The sequence below is a fragment of the Diadema setosum genome, chromosome 5 (assembly GCF_964275005.1).
Source record: "Diadema setosum chromosome 5, eeDiaSeto1, whole genome shotgun sequence".
NCBI classification, from domain to species: Eukaryota; Metazoa; Echinodermata; class Echinoidea; order Diadematoida; family Diadematidae; genus Diadema; species Diadema setosum.
Window position 1 is genome coordinate 6,628,794 of NC_092689.1, and position 23,508 is coordinate 6,652,301.

General features: G+C 38.9%; 1 protein-coding gene across 1 annotated transcript; it reads left to right on the forward strand.

The window, feature by feature from the left end:
• The first annotated feature begins 1,532 nt into the window (after positions 1 to 1,532).
• LOC140229036 (hsp90 co-chaperone Cdc37-like) lies at positions 1,533 to 22,011 on the forward strand. The gene is made up of 10 exons (XM_072309297.1): positions 1,533 to 1,660; positions 3,288 to 3,421; positions 3,843 to 3,906; positions 4,631 to 4,726; positions 6,457 to 6,570; positions 7,861 to 8,019; positions 14,699 to 14,814; positions 17,628 to 17,748; positions 20,701 to 20,778; positions 21,751 to 22,011. The coding sequence occupies exons 1-10, from the start codon at positions 1,628 to 1,630 to the stop codon at positions 22,009 to 22,011; spliced, it is 1,176 nt and encodes a 391-aa protein (XP_072165398.1). The 5' UTR covers positions 1,533 to 1,627.
• Positions 22,012 to 23,508: the final 1,497 nt, after the last annotated feature.

Below are 23,508 nucleotides of genomic sequence, written 5' to 3' on the forward strand. Positions count from 1 at the left end.
ATCTGGCAAAAGGAATTAGCTAGTGACAATCATATGATGAGAATGTTACTTGCTTCCTTTTGCCAAAGTATTTTAGATTGTGTGCAAATATAAATGATTTGGCAAAGGGAAGCAAGAGACAATCATAATCATGAGGTTGTATAACTTGCTTTCTTTTACCCCCCGAATATCTCAGAAATGGGTCAAAATTGTAACTTTTGCATTTTTCAGTTAAATACATTGTAGAGCATGCCTCAAAATTAATATGCCAAATCGATAAAAAAAATCAATATCCATGAAAATGTCACTTGCTTCCTTTTACCAAAGTAGGGCAGAAATATGCATAAATTTCACAATCTACTTGTAGATGATTAATGTGGCGTGCAGATGGTTAAGAAACAATATCTACGGTATCAGCCACGCACACAGCACTAGTGCCAAACGTAATGAATGAATCGTCACCATCGCCATAGTTATCATCCTTCCCTCGCCATCATCTTTAGCATCACCATCATCATTGTCACCATCGTTAGTGTAATCATCATCATCATCACTAACTTTCAATTTCTTCTAATTAATTCTTAACTCTCTTTTTTTTTTGGGGGGGGGGGTCTTACTGTACTCATACCATGTATTAAAGGACAAGTTCACCTTCATTAACATAAGGATTGAGAGAATGTGGCAATATTAGTAGAACACATCATTGAAAGTTTGAGGAAAATCGGACAATCCGTTCAAAAGTTATGAATTTTTGAAGTTTTTGTGCAGTCACCGCTGGATGAGAAGACTACTGCAGTGTATGATGTCACATGCGTACAACAATATAAGGAAAATATGAAGGAAAATGTGAAGAGAATTTCACAAAATTTCATCTTTTGAAAAAAGAACACATTCCCTTGACTCGTTACTGACATATGTTATGGGTAATATTATTTCTATTGCCTTTAGAAAGAGGCAAGTCAAGTGCTCTTTTATTATGAGAAAAAAGTGAAAATATGTTGAATTTTCTTTACATTTTCTTTATACTGTTGTACTCATGACATCACGAGCTTTAGTATTCTCCTCATCCAGCGGTTCCAACACAAAAATTTAAAAAATTCATAACTTTTGCATCGATTGTCCAATTTTCCTCAAACTTTCACTGATGTGTTCTACTAATATTGCTGCATTCTCTCAATCCTTATGTTTATGAAGGTGAAATAGTCCTTTAAATGGTACGAGTAGATCAACATTCTGCAAGTAGGTCTGCATGCACGGTGCGTAGACTGGAACTGCAGTGCCGTAGATACGATAAAGACTGCACTGAAAGACTGCACTGAAAGACTGTATTGAAGGGCGCCATCTTGAGGTAGCTACGTTTGTGTATGAAGTGAATGGAGATTTTTGTTGCATGCACAGCCCACCCCAGCAAGGGACTTCCCGAATATTCGCCTTGCATGCTGCATGCGCGATCCTTCGCTACGAGAGCTCTAGAGAGAGCTGACACACACGACGATACGATACAGCAGCCCGTGTTATTGTAGTATTCAGCTGCAGAGCGACTAGGCCTGTATACTGCCAAAGATCGTACGATCTTTGCTACTCCAAGCCGCCTTGTCCAAGAATTTCGATCTGTACTCGACTGTGGTGTGCTGAAATCGGCTTGAAAATGGTGGATTACAGCAAATGGGATCACATAGAGGTTCGTTTCATGACGTGTCGCTGACACTAAAGACTTTGAATATGGTCATAAATGAATTATCCGTGGTTCTACTACAGTAGAAGTTCTTGTTCTAGTGGCAATTAGAAAGCAAAGGGTAACTTTAGAGAAACGCCAACGTCAACGTAACGATGATCTAATCTATGGCATTTATTAACATGCGTTTATAGTAGGCCTAAAACTTCTACACTACAGTATAATTTACAACTGTAAATAAGTTCTATCTAGAATGTAGGGCCTAGACCTAGACCTCTAACGTTGACGTTACATACTGTGATAAATTATTGCACATAATTTGTAGCTATATGAGACGTGGATCTGGATTAGCTGTGTGTGTACCTACTAGTAACCTACATTGGCTACAACATGATTTAAAGGCAAGCTCACATGAATCGTGCGATTTAAGAAGATCTCGAGAGAGACTAGCCCGACCAGACACTGTCACTGGGCTCTGTAGAGAGAGACATAAAAATAAATTGCAGCGCATAATGTCGTTGATGCTATCTAGTAAGTCCACTACTCATCGACCAACTATTTAGATCGACCACCCTCTCGCAATGCCTAAACGGTGTTAATGGCTTGCCGGCTTTCTTGCGTATAAAATAAAAAATACGTGTGAGACGGGGCGCAATATGCTTGAACATTCGAACGTGAATACAAATCAAGAAAAATTAGGGGGATACAGGTAAATTACCTGAGGAAACAGGAGGAAAAAGAAATGAAGAAAATCCTCATTAGTAATAGGCCTACAAATGTACACGTAATTATTGTTAACACATAGATCTCTACATGTATTTCCCCATTCACTGGATTTACATGCTTTTCAATGGGAATACGGGCGGTCAATTAAAATGATGAGCTTGCGCCGGTGTGCATTGAAAACTGTTGACCGAAAGACTGGTCTGAATCTGGTCGTCGGGGATATGTTCCGCGGAGACTGTGTCTGGCTTCATGGATCCGTGGAGGAGAGTGATAACGTCAATAAAAATAAAACCAAAAGACTCCGCCGGACAGATGGATCTTTCTTTCTATGAAAAATGTCACTTGTGTTTGTCGCCGAGGACTCCGCACGTACGGTACGAGTCAACAATCTGAGCCTGTGATATGAATCTGCAGTATTTTCTGCCTCGAGTGGAATGAAATTAAGGTGAAAATGAGGGATATTTTCTAAGGTACAAGGTATTCATCAAAAAGTGGTCGATGAGTAGGCCCTACTATTAGTATTAAATTCAAAATAGATTCTACTAGTCTATCACTGGATTAGACACCTAGGCTGCATGTTCTCTACTCGTATTTCACGGGTAAGGTAGTGTATTGCTCTTATCTCATAACCTTGAATCAATAAGTTACCGTACCGGTACTGTTTCTGCCACTTTTTAATGCAGGCTAGTGGAAGAGGTCATCAAAAGCAAAGACGTTAGTCAATTCAAGATATGTATGTTATGGTATTACTATTAGATTTGATTTCTGTTCTAGTTTTTACTGTTAGAATTGGTACAAATTTGCTGGTTTAGGATTGCTGTGCAGTGGAAATCGAACGTACCCCATTTTGCTAGATGATACCTGGCATTGATACCGTTTCAATGTTTGTGTCTGTTGGTATGGTCAGGTGTCGGACGACGAGGATGACACTCATCCCAACATCGACACACCGTCTCTCTTTCGATGGCGCCACCAGGCCAGGGTGGATCGAATGAAGGAGCAGGAAGAGGAGAGGAAAGCTGTGGACTCAGAAACCAACAAGTGAGCCATCTCATCTGTGGACGAATTTGTGGCTCGGTGCAGTGCTGGCAAGTGCCACGATCTGCAGGGCGCCAAATCATGCAGTGCACTGAGTGATGGAGTTGCTCTGAAGATGCAAAACATGGTCATACGACTGACTCATTTGGTGTATGCTTTTAAAAGCCTTTCGGGGTAACACAAGATAGATTGACATGAATGAGCTTTGAGAAAGAGCCTATAATGGCTATAGCAGTATAGTAATGGGCTTAAATGGGGTAGGACATAGGTCAAACAAGTGTTTTTGTGATGATGATGATGATGTTGATAATTAGTATTAGTGTCTTTACCCAAGGTATTTATGTCTTTACCCATGGTATTTTTGTCCCATAGTTTTGTAGACTAAATTCATTTACCCTTTTTTGTTTTGTGTGTCCTTTTTCAGAGTGAAAAATGCATTAGAAGATACAAGGTCCCTTCTAGAAAATTTAAAGACAAAGGGAGATGAGGTAAGTACACATGATGTATCATAATTTCTAATCAGTGACTCACTTTTAGTCAGGAAATGCTGCCAGTTAGATATTGCTCAGTCATGAGTGAAATAAGCTTCAGTAAGGCAAACTGAGAAACACACTCACAATGATGAATTGGGCCTGAGATGTTTCCAAGAGCAAATAACAAAATTTTAGTAATTTTATAACAAAATTTTAGTAGAAATAAATGATGAAGGTGAAATCGTTCCAGAGTGATGGTGACATGGGAAGACTTTTAGCTCACTGGCTATAGTTCCTTTTCATCATTGATACCAGAAGTCTTATGTTGTGTTTTGAATTTGTTTGTCAATAGTTCAGATATGTGGGTGAATTATTTTAAAATGGCTTGTGTAATGAGCCTAAATTGTAAGTGGAAAGAAGAATTGCACTGATCAAAGTGTCAGTTAAACAGGGTTGCATCTCCTAGAAAAAAAAAGTAAGTACATTATGTTGTTTGCACATATTTAAACAAGAGTTGGCTTTTGTAATACATAGGCCTACTATGTGGGACAGACAAAATTTCATAGGCGAGATGAGGATTTAGCACAACTCTGCTATACTTTCACTCACAGGAAGCTCAGCAATTTTATGAAGTGTCTTGAAGTTTGATTTCTTTGTATGAGGGCCTGCATTGGTACGTGGATCGAGATTTCAACCTTGCTGATGTGTATTCATTCTTGACCGTGTATTTGGTTTTTAGGAGGGAGTGAAGAAAGCTAAAGCGAAACTCAAAGAACTGGAAGACCAGGAAAAGAAATGGAGAGAGAAAGAGGCAGAGATTGAAAAGAAAGAGCGGGTGAGTATTTTTTTTTGTGGTAGACGTAAAGAGATTACTCTTTCTCCACATGGCATAATGCCACAAAATGGCATATGATCCTATCTTTTTGTCAGTTGGAAGTCATTATAACCTCCGCCAAGGCAGGAGGTTATGCTTTCGTTGGCATTGGTTTGTTTGTCTGTTTGCAAAATAACTCAAAAAGTTAGGAGCAGATTTGGATAAAACTTGCAGGAAAAGTTGATGATGACACAAGGCCCAGGTGATTAAATTTTGGCAGTGATCCGGGAATTTTTGTGGATTTTCAAAGGATTTTCGATTTCTTGGCAGTTAGGATCAATGAACTTGGGAGTTCAAGCTGCGTGTATTTGCACTTTGCATATATGCGATCTTAAGCGCGTGCTCTGCTCTGGCGAGGCGTCACGTATCTGGAAGCTGATGATTTATACAAAAGGCTTCTATATTGGGAAATGGGACAATTTTCAGCATGCGTGTATAATGGGTAAAAATGAGCTGCTTGGCGGAGGTCTGCGTTCTATGAGTGCTTTTCTAGTTCAATATTTTGGTGACCCAGTTACCTATGAACTTTGCAGGATGATACAGTCATCGTTAAGAGGTTTATGAACAAATGTCACCATTGTAATAACCCAATTACCAAATTGTTTATTGTAACATAGATACTGTTTATGGGAGACATTGAGTATGATGAAATCTTGTCACTCAGTTTTTTTTGTTTTTTTTTGTTTTTTTTACTTTTTGGACCCTTGCATTTATTTCCAACCCTGTAATATTTTTGTAGCTTCTCATCTTCCTACCATTAGAGAATCCAGTAGCACATTTAATTGTCACATGAATTCATGCATGGAAAAGAAAGTTAGCAGAATATTAATAGTGGTGCTATATACAGTGAAACCCGTCTATAGCGGCCACCTGCTGTGTGCAACCACTAAACACAATTCTCCCACCCCCCCCCCCCCCCCCCCCAAAGAGAAAAGCCAAATTAGTGACCCTATCTATGGCGGCAAGGTCACTTTTCTTTGCTCCCTCGAGTGGCTGCTGTAGTCAGGTTGGACTGTAATTACCTTTGGGAGGAAAAGGGTGGAAAAAGAAGAGAATGAGTGAGAGAGGAAGACCAGGAGAGGGAGGGAGGGAACAGACAGGAGTGGTTAGGAGAAGATGGCAGTAGTGCTGGAAGAGGGGGGAGATACTTTGTCAGAGGCTACATACATGTATGTAGTAGAAGAACTGGGCACCGTGTCATGAAAGTGGTCAGCCCCGACAAGTAGTCAGTCTCTGACAATTACCATAGTACCAGTCAGTGACCAGGGGTCCGTTTCATGAAGTCATTGCTAAATGATCTTTACATAAATCTAAGAATGGCCAAAGTCCCACATACATGTATGTATCTAAGACTTTCAAATCCATTCCATGAAGTCTCTCCTAAGTGTGTCTCATGAGTGAAAAGTCTCTCATAAGGCTTTCTTGAAATGGACCCCAAGAGCTCACCAAGGATTTTACTGAACTAGTCAGAGACTGACAACTTGTCAGGTCTGAAAACTTTCATGAAATAGTGCCCTGATATGATGGGTGATGGGGATCTTGACTCTTCCTTGGAATATTATTGTGATGGCAGATTATTGTTTGTTTGTTTGTCTGTTTTTAGTCTGTACTTGAAAATCACAAAATGCCACAATGGCCAGGTAGTATTTCATGGTAATGTTCATTCAATGTGTGCTTCTTAACTTCTGCAGCTAACCCCATGGAACGTGGATACGCTGAGCAAGCCAGGCTTTGAAAAGACGCTCATCAACAAGTACGAGAAGAGAGAGGAAGACCTCACAGAAGAGGAGAAGGAAGAGAAAATGGTGGGTGTGGTCGTTCACTTCTTTGAGATCAACACAGGTGCTTATTAACTGTTGGAGATAGAGTCAGTGGGTTTTATTATTACGCAAAGTTTTACATTACAAAGAGAGCAACATGTTTTCCCCCATACACTGTATGTGTTCTCTCTCACTGTAGATGCCGTATCTGGAGATGATGTAGGCAATAATGGTGTGCCACGAAGCTCTGTTTCTAACCTTCTCAATCAGCTCCATGTCTCTGTCTTTTACCTCGCTCTGTTACCCAAGCATTTAGATTGGTCATCCACAACATCCATTTCCTTTCTCTGCCCCTCTGTCCTATCTTTCTTGTCAATGCCAGATTTGCCAGACTATCTTCTAATAACACATCTATGCTGTGGCCTGTTGTGAGGGAATTGACACCTTACCCCATTTGATGAGGCTCACATACTTGTTTATGATTTCTGCTTTAGAAGATAGTAGGGCTTGTTTGCGCCCTTTCCCTCAGAGTTGTAACAAATCTGATTGAACGGTGGCACGTGGTCACACTATCCCGTGTGTAGAATTTTACCAGTTTCCTGGGAGGTACAGCTGTATGCTTTTTCAAGATTTCACTTTTTATTGTAAAATCTTTGAATTGCTTTCACGGTACAGTCAAGGGTAACATATCTTCACTTTTAATATTTTACTTGCGGTTAGTACATTGTCATGGAAACCGTGGATCTGGTTTTACATCTAGCAGTCTTCCTATTTGCCTCTGAGAAGGAAAATTGTCACCCCATGCCCCTCAATCCAACATGATTGCATAAACTTATTTGCATTGGTACATTCCTGTCGCTTACAGATAAAACCATTACTTCTCCATCCTAAATACTCCTGGCAAGCCTGGTTAGAAAGTTAGTTATTTGCGCACCAAGTCAGATACAAAACGAATGGGTTAGCTGTGATTGTATAAGCTTGGCAAACTCTTTGTGCATGGACTTGGCTAATAAAGTGGCCTGAATCCTCTCTGTACTTCAACCGATGAGGCTCAGTGGATCACACCACAGACTCTCAAGCATGAAGTCCCTGGTTCAAGTCCCCTGGCAGCAGTTGTGCCTCTATGCTATGCACTCTATCCTCATTGCCTAGTCCTCCTGAGAGGACCACAAGTTGTTTGTCCCATGGTAGCTTGCCCATAATCATGTTGCCATTTCTTTTGTGGCCACATAAAAGAATCCAAAAATGCACTATACGCATTTCTCAATCAAAATGCCTCTTATCATTCATTTCTTCTTCCTCTTTCTTCACCATTTATGATGGTCCCACTTGCAGGCAAACTTTGTCAAGAAGAATGAGGATCTCATCAAGAAGTATGGCATGCACAACATATACCACGATTCCGAGAGGTTTCTCATCGACCATCCCGACCTGGTGTGTGAAGACACGGCGAACTACCTCGCAATCTGGTGCATCAATCTTGAAGTGGAGGAGGTAAACCATTAGAAAAATACAATCAGATTTACATCTTAGTAGTTTAGATGTTAGTATTTGTGATTCTCCGGGTATTCTCGTGGTCATGGTCACGGGTATTTAGCGGCGGCTGGAGTGAAAACAAACCCGATCAGTGCACGATCAGCGTATTTTTACAGATGAAATCATTTAGTTTTCTTTCACAATTGGCTTTGAAATTGCATGAAACTGTCAGATATGGTCCATCTCAACATTTCTGATAGCCACAGGAAATATCATCGATAGATTACGTAAAAGAATGATGAGGTGCTTGTTTTCACACCAGTTATATCGGATGTGACATACCTGATCATGAGAATAGTTATATAGAAATTATGTGGATACATAGTTATTTCAGGGCTTGACATTAATCTGTTGAGGACGAGCCGATTTTGCTACAACAAGCATTTCCCAGAGACGCCGGCCCAAGTATCCTGATGGTCCATTGCGCTGCTAAAATCTCTCAGTTTGAAATTTTGATTGCCCAAAAAAGAAATGTTAACCTGAAATGAAAGGAAACATAATCTATTTTGAAGCATATTTGCCAGATTGGGCCACCAAAAGATTGACTTTTTATGCCTCCGCCTGAAGGGTGCCGAAGGCATTATGGTTGGAGTCGTCTGTCCGTCCGTACGTCCATTCCCATTTGTTTACGCGATAACTTGAGTAATATTGAGTGGAATTTTACCAAACTTGGTCCAGGTGTAAAGTATGATGGGGCAATTACTTGAGTAGACTTTGGGTAAAATCGGCCGAGGTCAAAGGTCAAGGTCAAAGCATGAAATTGTATCTGTTTCACGTGATAACTCAAGACTGGATTAAGCAAATTTCACCAAACTTTGTCCAAGGATGACATATGATGGGGTGATTACTTGATAAGTTTTTAAATGAAATCGGCCAGAGGTCAAAGGTCAAAGTCAAGGTCAAATTGTAAAATTTATCTGTTTATACGCAATAACGCAAGACTGGATGAAGCAAATTTCACCAAATTTGGTCCAAGGATGACATATGACGGGCCAATTAAGTAAATAGTTTTTGAACGAAATCGGCAAGAGGTCAACGGTCAAAAGGTCAAGGTCAAATGGTCAACATTTCACTATTTCCTCCATATCCATGCAATGCCTGAAAGTATTTTCTTGAAACTTAGTGTATACTGTACATGTACTACCAAATAAAGATTCTCCATAGAGTTTCAGGTCATGAGGTCAAAGGTCAAAGGTCAGGTGAAAATGTTAAAATTTAAGAATAAAGTTTTTTAACGACATCGGCAAGAGGTCAAAGATCAAATGGTCAACATTTCACTATTTCCTCCATATCTATGCAATGCCTGAAAGTATTTTCTTGTACTTAGTGTATACATGTGCTACCAAATAAAGGTTCTCCAGAGCGAGTTTCAGGTCATGAGGTCAAAGGTCAGAGGTCAGGTGAAAATGTTAACATTTCACTTTTTTCTCCATATCGCAAATAATTCAAGTTATCTTCATGGAACTTGGTACATGTACTGACTGGCAGGGGTTATCGAGGGAATTTAGGGGTCATGGGTCAAAGGTTGAGGTTAACTCCTCAAAATTTCACTATTTCCCTAGGAGAACCATGCATTATGGCAGAGGCATACCAGTCGCCATTGTGACATTTCTAGTTGTAAATTTGGTGGCTCTACACAAATTTTTAGTGGCCCTGGGGCCTCATGCAATATGCAACCAACAGAGCAGTGTCAAACAAGTGCTGAAAGATCTCCAATGGCAGTCTCTCCATGAACGACGAGCCCACAGCAAGGCCACCATGCTGTACTAAATGGATTTATCACCATTCTAATGGCACTGCCTTTTTATTCCTCCACCACGAAGTGTTGCCGGAGGCATTATGTTTTCGGGTTGTCCATGTGAGGTATCCTAATGAAACTTGGCATCTCTATGTGTAAGTGGGCGAAGTTGTGCCTATCAACTTTTAGGGGCACATGCTTATGGTCAAAGGTCAAGGTCAAATGCTCAAAATTTCATGATTTTCCCCATATCTATTCTATCCCTGAAGGGATTTCCTTGAAACTTAGTGTATACATGTTTTGCCTGACAAAGATTGTCTTGAGAAAGTTTTGGGCCGTGAAGTCAAAGGTCAAAGGTCTAAGATCAAGTGAAAATGCTAAAATTTCATTTTTTTCCATATCTTGGAAATAGTTTGTGGTATCTTCATAGAACTTAGTACATACGCATGTACTACCTAATAGTGACTATCTTGGAAATTAGAGGTCATGGACTCAAAGGTCAAGGGTCTAAGGTCAGGGTCAACTCCTCAAAATATTAATATTTCCCTCATATCTATGCAATGCCTGAAGGTGTTTTCTTGAAACTTGGTGTATACATGTATTGCCTAGTAAATATTGGCTAGAAAAAGTTTTGGGCCATGAGGTCAAAGTTCAAAGGTCAATTGAAAATTCTAAATTTCACTTCTTCCTCCATATCTTGGAAGTGGCTCAATGCCACTTTAATGCTGAAATTACAGTTTTTCTCCATACTTTGGAAACTACTCAATGCATAAACTTATAAAAGGGTCAAAGATAGAGTAAAAATCTTCAATTACCCAAATACCTGCTCTCTTAAACAATATAGCCATTCATCCAAGTAAACCTAGTTCAAGAAAAGTGAAAACTCAGCACATTTGTGACAGACATGCTATTTGGATATTTTGCCAGTTATTTGAAACTGTTGTCAAACACTGTCAAGCTATACTATGGACCTATTAGGAGAACCATGCATAATTGCAGAGGCATACCAGTCGCCATAGCGACACTTCTAGTTTGTACCTTTCTTCTTACCAAACCAGAAGACATCACCTACAATTCAAACAACAACACTGCAGAATCCTTTCCTACCAGCATAGATTTTTTCCCCCATCACTATCTGCCTGTGGAATGTTCTATCTACAACAGTGGTTTTGGCTCCCTCTAGTGACTATTTCCAGAGACGCCTAGCACCACTCACCCTGTGTTAACTCTCCAGTTGAGATGCTCATTTTTGCTCACACTTAAGGTCTGCACTTTAGGTCTGCACCCAATGTAATGTGTTCTCATGGTTGCAGCCTCACTAATTTGTGAACGATAGTACTCTACAAAGAGGACAGTACATGTACTTTAATAATGTAAGAAGAAGGAGAAGAAATTGAAACCAAACATGAAAAGAACTATAAATGTTCAGATCTAGATTCATGTTTATATCATATTGGTGTAGCAGTATGCTGTAGGCATATTGAGAGAGAATTAGGATTCAATATATTTTATCAATTTTAAAAGAAAACCCAAACCCAAAGAGAAATGTGGATTGAGTGAAAGCAGCAACGTTAGTAGAACACATCAGTGAAAGTTTGAGGAAAATTGGACAATCTATGCAAAAGTTATGGTGTTGGAACCACTGGATGAGGAGATTACTAGAGGTTATGACGTCATGTGTGGACATCAATATGAAGAAAATACAAAGGAATTTCACAAAAATTCATTTTTCTAGCATAATGAAAGAGTGCTTAACTAACCGCTTTCAGAAAGCAGGGGGAATAATTGCTACCCTTAACATATTTCTGTATCAAGTTGATGGAATGTGTAATTTTCATGAACCAACACTTGCTGTTGGGCGGAAGCTCGGTGGTCTAGTGGAGATGACGCCTGTCCAGAGATCAAGAGGTCTTAGGTTCGAATCCTGCTCAAGTACGTACACCCATGATTTCTTTTATTATGGCTACTGCTAAAACACTGATCAATTCAGTGCTTATTTATGCAATGTAGAGCAATTTGTCAATCAGTTGCAGTGAAAGCATCTCGACAGAAGAATTTCATGAATTGTAAGAGTGGTAACCTCAAGAAAACAACTTATTCATAGGCAAACCAGGGAAACCTTTTTTTGTTTTTGTTGTGGGAGGGGTGGAAGGGGATTACAATGTACATGAATGATGTGAATGATTGAATTAGTCTCTTGTACATACAATATTCTATTCAGCAAGTTCAACAGGGCATAGACAATAACTGTATGATGGTTGTTTGAAAACATGAACACACTTCCCTGGTATAAAAGTGGTATTCCAGTGGAGATGAGTACCGGTTATATATGAACTTGGCTTGTTAAGGGTTAAAAGACATGGTACAGCGCCTCCAGATCAGATGCATCAGCTTTGCAGTGGAAGAGATTATCCATGCTGATGGAATGCATTGATATATCCCAGTAAGTGGGATGTGAGTATATCTTACGTACTGTATGCAGACGTGCACAGAAATAGAACTAAAATGTGTAAAAAGGAAAGAAAGAAATATGCATTCAAAAATAGATACCGATTGGTTGAATGTCAATTTTTTTTTTTTTATCATTTACTAACTGTGGATTTAAAAAGAAATTGGATTTCTTGTTAGAAGCGTGAAGCCTTAGAGCCCAGTATGTCTTCTGTCTGTTCTACTGACATGGGGGCTTGGGTACCCCAAAGCCTATTAATTTAGGAATCTTAACCCATTGAAGACGAGTCCCAAGTATACTTGGACGAGTGTCTTTGAGAAATATGTGTTTTAGCAAAATCAGCCCATCCTCAGCGGGTTAAAAAATTGTCTTCTCTAGAACCAGAAGTGAAAGCAATGTCAAGTTTTCACATTTGAGTTTCGAGTTTGTTTATGGCAGATCCAAGGTGGTATCCTAGGGGGCCAGGACGCAGCCAGGACCAAGTTTGGGGCCAGTTTTTACATTTGGTCTTTTTTTTTTTTTTTAATACATTGCCTGATTTTCTACAAATCTGACAGGTGTTACTGTAATTCCAGTGTGAAAAAGACACCATGCCTCCTGGAGGTCCCCCGAAGCTCCCCAAGTTTGCTATGTTATTGCTGGGTGATGGTCAGCAAGAATGTGTGGAAGGTGAACTGTGATACTCAGATGAGCTCTTGACCCCTTGGTCTCTTGTTTTTATGCCTTTTGATGCAGAAATGGCTCAAGGCATCTTTGTGAAACCAGGGAGGTGACCTCCCTGGTGAAACTCAGTACTATGTACATGTATACATGCTCAAAGGTTAGGTGAAATGCTAAAATTATGCTATTGAAACTAGGAATTACTTTATTTTCTCCCAACCTTGGAAACGACTTAATGTACACACTTAATTAAACTTGTTATCCATACAATGTACATATGAATTACCACACAGTGATAATGCAGGGGAGTACATTTGTACTTGGACCATGGAGTCAAAGGTCAAGTATATATAAAAAAAAAAAAAAAAAAAATATATATATATATATATATATATATATATATATATATATATATACATATACACTCAAACCTGTCTATAGCGGTCACCCAAGGGAAACGGAAAAAGTGGCCGCTATAGACAGGTAACTTTGTGTGCATTGCTTACATGTACATGTATGTGTGTACGTATGCACACACAGTGTGTTTCATGCATTTAACCATGTCGGTGACTATGAAATTGTTGCACAGTAGTATGTGTCATTAAGAAAGCTTAACTCTAGTGCATTATTGTGACTGAATTAGGGATGAATGCAGCGGTGGCGATCACTGAACGTTGCCCCCACGGCTACAAAGCAGAAAAACACACTGAATTATCAGCTCAACTACAGCTCCATTGGGTTTTTGGCCGCTATAGACGGGTTAAAATTTACCGCGGGAAACAAAATTTGTGGCCACTGGCCTCGTTAGACAGGTGGCCGCTATACACAGGGTCTTTAACAGGGCTTTTCTCTTGGGGGGGGGATTTTTCAGTGGCCGCTATAGACAGGTGGCCACTAAGGCAGGTTTGACTATATATATATGTATGTATATATATATATATATATAAGTAATGTCATGAATATTGGTGCATATTGTATATCCAGAGAGCAAGTATTTGGACAGAGTTTTGGGCCGTAAGGTCAAAGGTCAAGGGTCAAAAGGTCAAATAAAAAATTCTCAAATTTCACTATTTACTTAATATATCTGAAATGGCTCAATTTTCCTTTTGCAGTTTGTATATAAGTGCATATAATATGAGAGTTGAATTTTGGTGCAGTTTTGGATGAATTGGGTCATGATGTTAATTGAAGATAGGAAACCTAATTTTCTGCAGTTGCTATAAAATGGTCATGTGGTTGTAAAGTCCAATATCAACAAAATTGTATCCTGTTAGTGCTTAGCAAGTTCAAACATGAAACTTATTGGAATTCCCAAATAATAGCTCTCTGAAAGAGTTTTACCATCCAAGTGAAAATTGTTTAAAGAAACGTATATTCAATCACTCAACACTTTTTTGCCATCAAACTTTCACATGTGTCATGGAAATCTCTTGCAAAATTACAACTGTATGTGATACTGTTGTCTCATATCATCAAGGTGTACTGTAGCAGCATTTCTAGTTCTCCCTTTTTTTTTTCTTTTTCTTTTTGTCTGCATCAGAAACATGAATGGAGCACGAATGGAGCAGGTAGCCTGCCAGACAATTGTCATGCATTATCTCTTGGAACTAACCAAAATTGTTTAAAGAAACAAATATTAAACCACTCAACACTTTGTTTGCCATCAAACTTTCAAACATGTCATTGAAATCTCTTGCGAAATTATGTGAAACTGTTGTCTCGTACTATCAAGGTGTAATGTAGCAACATTTCTAGTTCTCCTTTTTTTCTTTTTCTTTTTGTCTCACTAGAAACATGCACTAATGGAGCGGGTAGCCCATCAGACAATTGTCATGCAATATCTCTTGGAACTAGCCAAGAGCATGGACCGAGACCCAAGGTCGTGCATCCGGCCTTTCTTCAAGAAGTGAGTGCCTTATGTTTTCTCATTTACAAGATATATTCCTGACATTTACTTGTATATGAGTATTGAAGGGGATATTCAGTCCAAATATAAGTTAGTCTGATTAAAAAAGAAAAAAAAAAAAGAGTGAAATCTTACGAGTTCAACAGTAAACATTTGACTGAAATCGAATGAAAAATAAGGAAGTAATGGCTTTTTAAAGTTTTGCTAATTTCTGCAAAATAGTTCTTGTACAGTGGATATGAATATGCAAATGAGTGAGCTAACAATGTCATGACCTCACAATTTTCCATTGATCCTGTGCAAAAAATGACAAAAATTCATTCTTTCTGTCATTGAAGTCTGAAACATGATGTCATTCCTGTTTGAATAGCTTCAGAATAGTGATCATTTAATAAATATACCAGAATTTGAGCCTTGGTCATAACTGTGTGTGAATGAAAAACTGGAAATGTCAACATTTTATGTACAAACTATATGGCAAGTTATGAGGGGATTACATGCTCACTGTACCATTTGCATATTCAGGGAATAATTTTCCTGGTATCGCATCGCAATTTGCTATGCATTTTTACACCACTGCTACACAAGCTGACTTGTGTACACATGTAGCAGTTTTCTTCCATAGAAATATACGGCATACCATTAAAAATATTTTTCATCAGCTGAAATTGCTAATCAAATTTGAGTTAGAAAATTATTCCCTGATATTCATATTGACCATTCAAGAACTGTTTCCTGAAAAATTAGCGAAACTTCAAAATGTCATAACTTACTTATTTTTCTCCTGACTTCAATCAACATTTTACCGTTGAACTTGTAATATTTTGCTCTTTCTTATCAGACCAACATACATTTGGACTTGATTTCCTCATTTTTCTGTTTAATTGTAATGTGTGAGGACTTTATTTTTGCACCACTCTTTCTCGTATGTATTATCAAAATCATATTGCTGCAAATGTGACAAAATGCTGCAAATGTTACAAAATTGCATAATTTTACAGGGTGAAGATGCCACAGATTGCTTTTTTTTTTTTTTTTTTTTTTTACACAAGCTCACACTATCTGCTAGAGAGTTTATGCAAACACAAACATACAATCTGATAGAGAGTTTATACAAACACAAATACACAATCTGACAGAGAGTTTACACAAATGCATACTGTCAGATAAGGAGTCGATGGAAGTGTCAATTGGGTCAACATTGGAACTAAGTAAATGTATATATGTATGCTGGAGTTGTTTAAATGTGCCAGAAAGGAGACAGAAAAGTATGTCCTATGCCAGAATGGTTGTCATGTGAACAAGCATGTAAGCTATCAGTCGAATGCAAACAAGCAAACATGTTTTCAAACTACCATATTACTTTTGAATAAGCCAGATTACATTCTCTGATGTTGATATACGTATACATAAATATGAAATTTTACCAGGCGTGTGAATTCCTCTTTCAAAGTTTGTTTTGTGTTATGTTATTCCACAGTCGCATGAAAAACAGTAGGTACACATGTGTCAGAAGAACTCTGGATGTGAAGATTGCTGTGGAATTAAACATTTGATTTCTATGTAAGGAACAACCCAAATGGTGTTCACCATTTTCTTGCCTCTACTGCTTTGTGGCTGTCATCATGTTCAGCTGTCACATTTGTGTGGGTTTTTTTGAAGTGTGTAAAATGATAGCATTTTCCAGAATCCATAATAGATGGGCATTTTCATAGTGATCCATTCAGATTACAACTGTCAGTTTCAACTGCAAAGTGTCACATTTCCCTAAGCTTAAAATGGGTTCGAAGAACAGATACAATGTCTAAATTTGTTACTCCTGTAATGTGTAATGTGCTGTAATGTGGGGGCGCTGTGGCATAGTGGATAAGACTCCCGACTCCCAATCGTTTGATTCCCGCCCAGCTCTTACGTCCTTGGACAAGACGTTTTACCCACGATGTCCCCCTCGACCCATGGGTACCTGGCATTGCTAGGGTAAAAATAATGGCAGGGCCCTCTGGTAGAGCAGTGGCAACACTGAAGTGGCTACCCTGGATAAATAAAACATTACAATAATAACTAGAGAAGCACTCTGAGAGCGCAGACCTCCGCCAAGCATGCAGCTTATTTCCACCACTGATCTTGTTCTTCCATAGAGATATCAGTGATTTCCACCCATAGGTACTTAAAGCATTGTGTGCTAAAAGTCGCCCGATTTCCCAATATAGAAGCCTTTGTTACGTCATAAACCCTCAGCTGCACGGCGCGCCTCGCCCTAGCAGAAACTAGAGCACGCACTTTAGTGCGCACATGCAAACCTCAAATACATGCAGCCTGAACTGCCAAGTTCATTGACCCTACCTGCCAAAATATAAAAAATCCTTCATAAATTCCCCCCAAATTCTCAGATCACTACCAAAATTTAGTCATATGTTACTTGTATCATTCTAAACCATTACTGCAAGTTTCATCCAAATCCGTGAAATACTTTTTGGGTTATTTTGCACACGGACAAACTAACAAACAAACCAACGGTAACGAAAACATAACCTCCTCCCTTGGTGGAGGTAATTATTATAATAATGATGATGATGATGGTGATGATGATAATAATAATAGTAATTATTATTATTATTATTATTATTATTATTAGTAGTAGTAGTAGTAGTAGTAGTAGTAGTAGTAGTATTGTTATTGTTGTTATTATGATTATTATGATTATTATGATTATGATTATTATTATTATTATTATTATTATTATTATTATTATTATTATTATTATTATTATTATTGTTATTATTGTTATTACTACTACTACATCTTCTGCTCAGGATGGTGGCTGCAGAGAGGCAGTACCAGGAGGCCTTTGATGATGAACTGAACTCCTTCAAGGCAAGGGTCAGGGATAGGGCCAAGGCCCGCATTGAGAGAGCCTACAAGGAAGCAGAAGAGGTAATTCATAATTTTTCTTCTTGTGGTTGGGTGTGTTGTTGCTGTTGTTGTTGATGTTGACGATGTTGATGATGTTGCTGTTTAAATTGGGGGAGGAGATAGTAGACTGTCTTCAGTGATGTGACTATTATTGGCTGTAGCCCTTCCTTTCACTAGAATTATTGTCATGGGCTCTATTAGAAATGCCATGACTGGTTGTTGAAGTTACAATGGAAGTAGTCATATCACTTCGTGGAATTTGTGGTCCATGTGTCAGAGACATGCCTGATGGCTGAACCTGACTGCACTTTGTCCGCTGAGTTGAACATCACCTCGGCATGCTTTCTGCACCAACCAGCACCGATGGCATGAAGCTGCCTGTTGGTGAATAGAGATTACATTATCGTTCAAACTCTGTCATATCACGGTAGCTTTGTATGGGGAGCATTGTCTTTACACCTGAATGGCTCCGTGTGTTAACTTCAGCCAGGTTTGTATTTGGTGGCATGAACTCAATGCCAATAAAATAGTGCTGCAAGTGACCTATGCTCAAGTGTATTGACAAAGAAATGATGAATAGATGTACTGAATTCGAGGGCAACTCGTGGAGGCATTAAGTTATTTCAAGAAAAGATGAAAGGTTGTTTTATTGTGCCATGCTGAATGTTTTGGTTTCTTTATGTGTGGCATTTAGAAGGAAGCACCTAAATTCTTATGAGCAGTTACCACAGGACCTGTGGCTGAATTTGCCTCGTAAAGGTCCTGTTTACCTTTGGGAGCAGTAATTAAAAAAATGTTCAAGATACCACTTTTGATGCATATGTGTAGATCAGTTGTATCACAAAACATCCTACCATATACAATTTTTGCAATAAAGCCTAACATATAAGGAGCTATCACTATTTTTCTCATTGAACCATGACTGTAGATGGTTCAGTGTGGAAACATTTTTATTATAACTATTGTTCACATTTTGTATATTTAACAATACTTACCATCGATTATACTGGTTCAAATTTTCACATTGGTTGTTTCTATCCCAAACTCACATTTTAGAACTGTTTTGAAGCACTAATGCTGGGTTTTTGTTTCATGTGCAAATGGTGAATTATGCCTTTAAGGATTAGGCAATACAGATAAGGTGTCTTGCTGTGATTTTAACCAGGGACCACAAAACTAAGAGTCTTATGATTTTATCCACTTAGCCATCTTAGCCACAACAACCCGTGGTATTCATGCTGGTAAGAGAAGCAGAATATGCTTGTCAGCCAACAGTGTACAGCTGCTGAAGAGTTCCAATTGGTAATTTTGTGCAATATGTACCGCAAAAGTACTCTTCTCAATTAAAGCAAAGGCTTAGTTTCCCAACATTGCAATCCATGGCCACACATGTGGTAGCGCTTCTATAGTATGTTGTCTTTGGCACATTCGTTTCTGGCTGATCATCCAGGTCTAGTACTGTAGAGAAATACACATTTGTCATGTTATCAATCTGTCCTAAAAAAACAAAACAAATAAAAAAAAAAAACTTCACATAGTTTATCTTGAAATGTGACTTTTTTTTTTTTTTTTTTTGGTAAAAGGCAGTCCTAGGGTGGGTAGAAGCTTGCTGGATTATTGTGTCTGTGTATTAAGAGCTCAGACGGCCTTATGTGCTTTTTCTATCTGACTTTGTCATATGTATACAGATGTAAGCCTCGTGTGGGAAATATAAAAAACAAAAACCAGCAACTCCAAATTGCCTTTGTGAGTGGCTTAGGTTGTCTGCCTAGATCCCCGTATTCTGTCAAGGAAAAACAATTTGATTAGATGTAATTTAGCGCCTCAGCTGTGATGAGGGTAGTGGGTGGAAGTTGAATTTACAATGAGCGTTCCCGGCTGAGGCGAAATTTCTACCGCTAGGACAGCCGACGCCTTTGCTCTAAAGTGAAATGATGATTGGAATCAACTTGTTTTGATGGTCATGCCATTCTTTCATTAAGGAACAATGAGATGTATTGGGAGAGAGAGAGAGAGAGAGGGCAAGGAAAAGATGGAGAGATAAATTACATTATACTTATAGAAAGAAAAGAGATTGAGAGAGAGAGAAAGATACAGTGGGGGAGGGAAGGAGTAGGACAAATGAGTTTTAAGTATTCATGAAAACTTGAGAGCTTTAAGAAGTAGCTCTGACGGATTAACATAGACAGATGGTGGGCACTACATGGGACTACAAGTCATCATCTAAGCCTTGATCCCTTTACACCTTCTTATTTTCCAGTCTTTCCTACCTTAAGCTCTCAAATCAAATATTATTTGCCCGGCACAATCTCAAAGTCCATGCCCATCGAAATGATGGTAAAGACTGCCCCTACAAGAGCAGAGTATTGAGAAAATTGACTCTGAAGCTAAGAGACAGTTAGGCCTGCTACACCTGAAACATGTTTCATTTGGGAAAAAAAAAAGGAAAAAAGTCATTTAAACACAATATGTAAATTCAAAACATGGTAATATACAGCAGAGGAAATGTATATTTTCATGTTTTATGTAACCTCCTTAAATTCTTATTTAGAACAGGTGGTAGACATGATGTAAAACGTTTCAGTTTAGATGCAGTCAACACTCAAAGGAGATTTGGAGGTTTGGCTATTAAATAAAATCAATTCAAAATACCATAGGGTCATGGCTAATGGGATGTGAAAATAAGAGAACAAGTAGTTGATATGTTGAAATTAAAATATTTGAACCAATGTCTAATTTGTTTTCTTCATGGAGTTCACTACATGCAAATTTTGATGCTCAAACTGCTGTGACTCTCTCAGGGAAACATGGCATTAAGTCACATGTGAAAGAAAACAAGACCTTGCTCTGATTTGACTGACTCCTGCACAGAGATGCTGGGAGTTGTAGAAGAGAAAATTAAAAAAGGGGAGGGAAATCGTGTGAGTTGTATTGTGCATAATGACTGTTTTTGTTTGTTTCTTCCTTCTGTAGGAGATGGAGAAGGAAAAACAAGAAAGGCTGGGACCGGGAGGTTTGGATCCAGTGGACGTTTACGAGTCATTACCCAAAGTAAGTCTGTCCACCCGTCTGCTTTACCATGATCCCAGGTTGCAGGTGGAAGCTGCACAAGAGGCCGGCACTGTCTGCTCATGATGCTGGATGTAGTTATTGATGGGAGTGATGATGATGATGATGATGATGATGATGATGATGATGAAGATGGTGGTGGTGCTGATGTTAATGGTTAATGATGGAGATGAATGTGATGGTAATGATGGTGACAGTAGTGATGATGTTGATGGTAGTGATGATGGTGATGGTAGTGATGATGGTGATTAGTGTGATGGTGATGATGATGGTGATTGTAGTGATGATGGTGATGTAGTGATGATGGTGATGAAGTGATGATGGGGATGAGTGTGATGGTAATGATGATGGTGATGGTAGTGATGATAGCGATGAGTGTGATGGTGACAGTTGTGATGTTGATGGTAGTGATGATGGTGACGAGTGTGACGGTGATGATGGTGACAGTAGTGATGTTGATGGTAGTGATGATGATGATGATGATGACGATAGAGATGGTGGTGATGGTAATAATGGTGGTAATGATGATGGTGACAGTGGTGAAGATGTTAGTGATGGTAGTGATGATGGTAGCTATGATATTGACGGTACAACAGTGACGATGATGATGTTGATCGTAGTGATGATGACCATAATCGTAATGATGATGGTGATGGTAGTCATGATGATGATGATGTTGATGGTGACAGCGGTGATGATGTCCATGGTAGTAATGATAGTATATGATATTCTCTTGTCTCCACAGCTGATCGCATATTACCTGAAAGCACATTTTTTTTTCCCCTGAACTTTATCAGATAATCTCGTTGTCACACTAGGCTCATTGGTATCAAGACCACCAGTGAGATAAGTATGTATCTTCCCGTCCACAGGTTCTGGAGCAGATAAGCATTTGGGATGAAGACTGTCCTCCCACTCTCACTGTCTGCAATGCTTTTGATTCTCACTGTACAGGAGCTTCAAGAGTGTTTTGACTCCAAGAGTATCACACAACTGCAGGAGACCATCGCCAAGATGTCACCGGAGGACGCGGCCTACCACATGAAGCGCTGCGTGGACTCCGGCCTCTGGGTGCCCGGAGGTGGAGCCAAGGATGATGATGAGGAGAATGGGGCGGATGACCAAGGGAAGGGCGCTGAGGGGGAGGAGGCGGAGGAGGAGGAGGTCTATGAAGAAGTTGATGACAAGTCCACAAATTTAGATGCAGTTGATTAACTGCACTTAAATAGGGAGCGTTTTTTGTTATGTTTATTTTGTTTTAATTTCTATTTACTTATATACTGGTATTTATTTTCTCTTTTTTTTTTTGGGGGGGGGGTTGAAATTGCTCTGTAGAAATTAATGATCAATTACTCTTCTAAGGCATTCATTTAGTGGCTGATTACCCTGTGCAGTGAAACAAAGACAGCATTAGTTCGAGTCTGTTGTTCTCTGGTTCCATGTCATTTTGCACTGTGCAGAAAACAAAAAGAGATAAAAATCACCTGTCATATTTCAGTTTCATTTTAATGTAAGTGAGGCCAGATTAGACAAAGACATCACTGCTACCTGGTGAGGCTGTGTAACAACATCTCCACAGTGCAGTGAGGGTGAGGGCGGCGTTATAGCAAGGATGGAAAACATCTACTAGCAGCAAGCTGTCCATTCAAGTTTGAAGGTGCACACAGTGTCTAGGAATTATGTAGGTTCTATATCAATTGTGCCATCATCTGTACAATGTGCATAGCTATGAGTTCATATCTTCTCTTCTGTGCATTCAGAAACTACCAAAAAGTCATAACTGTGTCAGGTTTTTGTGAGGTCATTACCGCAAGCAGTTCTGTCTCCATTGTGCAGATTTGTGGGGGAAAAATTTTCATTAACATTTTTTTTTTCGTCTTCTATCATGTAGAAGCATGCAAAGCTGACATTTGCAAGACAGTCAAACTAAACAGAAATAGGGTTGGTAGGAACTACCAACAGATAGGTATGACAACATGAAATGAGGTCGATGGGACACATTAAGTCAAGAGAATATCTCATGTGGCTTTGTTCCAAGAGGAAGGGATTTTTATTCACTGCATACACAAAGCATTTGAGCCAGGCTTTCCATGATAAATGCAAGAATTCAATTGTGAAGGTAAAGAAGGTGTAATATGTGGATAGGGAACATAAGGAGAATCGATTAGAGCAGAGAAGAAGAAAAGGAAACTAGGGCTTAGAATATGGAGATAGAAAAGGAGACAAGATTATGATACAATTTGTATTCAAGTAGGAAAATTGGTACACTGAAGTGCAAAAATTCACTAATTACTGGGTGAGATTACAATATTTTCTCCATACAGCATAATGTACCTGAGAAATTACTCAATGTATGCACCTAATTGAACTTGGTACATACATGCATTTCTGCATGATTCTGTAGGGACAGATTTGGGTTATTTGGTCAAAGGTCAAGACAAAATGTTGAAATTTCACTATTTTTTGTCCTTATTTTGAAAATGGCTTAAAGTATTGTTATAAAAATTGGTGTATTTCCATGTAGTGATTATTTGCCAATCACGTAAAACCATTGTCTCGCATTGGTAAGATGTTCTGTGGACCTACTGGGAGAATAATACGCTAAAGCAGATGCATACCAGTCACATAGTGACTCTTCTAGTATGTTGATGTTGTTGTTTGTTTGTTTGTTTATTTACGTACACTAGTGTGGTCGTACTTGATGGTAATTTA

Bases quoted from the DNA above. Each gene is read 5' to 3' on its own strand.
- LOC140229036 (XM_072309297.1), top strand. From the start codon at position 1,628: ATGGTGGATTACAGCAAATGGGATCACATAGAG. The intron at 6,571-7,860 runs GTGGGTGTGGTC...TCCCACTTGCAG, and splicing joins AGGAGAAGGAAGAGAAAATG to GCAAACTTTGTCAAGAAGAA. The intron at 20,779-21,750 runs GTAAGTCTGTCC...CTCACTGTACAG, and splicing joins TTTACGAGTCATTACCCAAA to GAGCTTCAAGAGTGTTTTGA.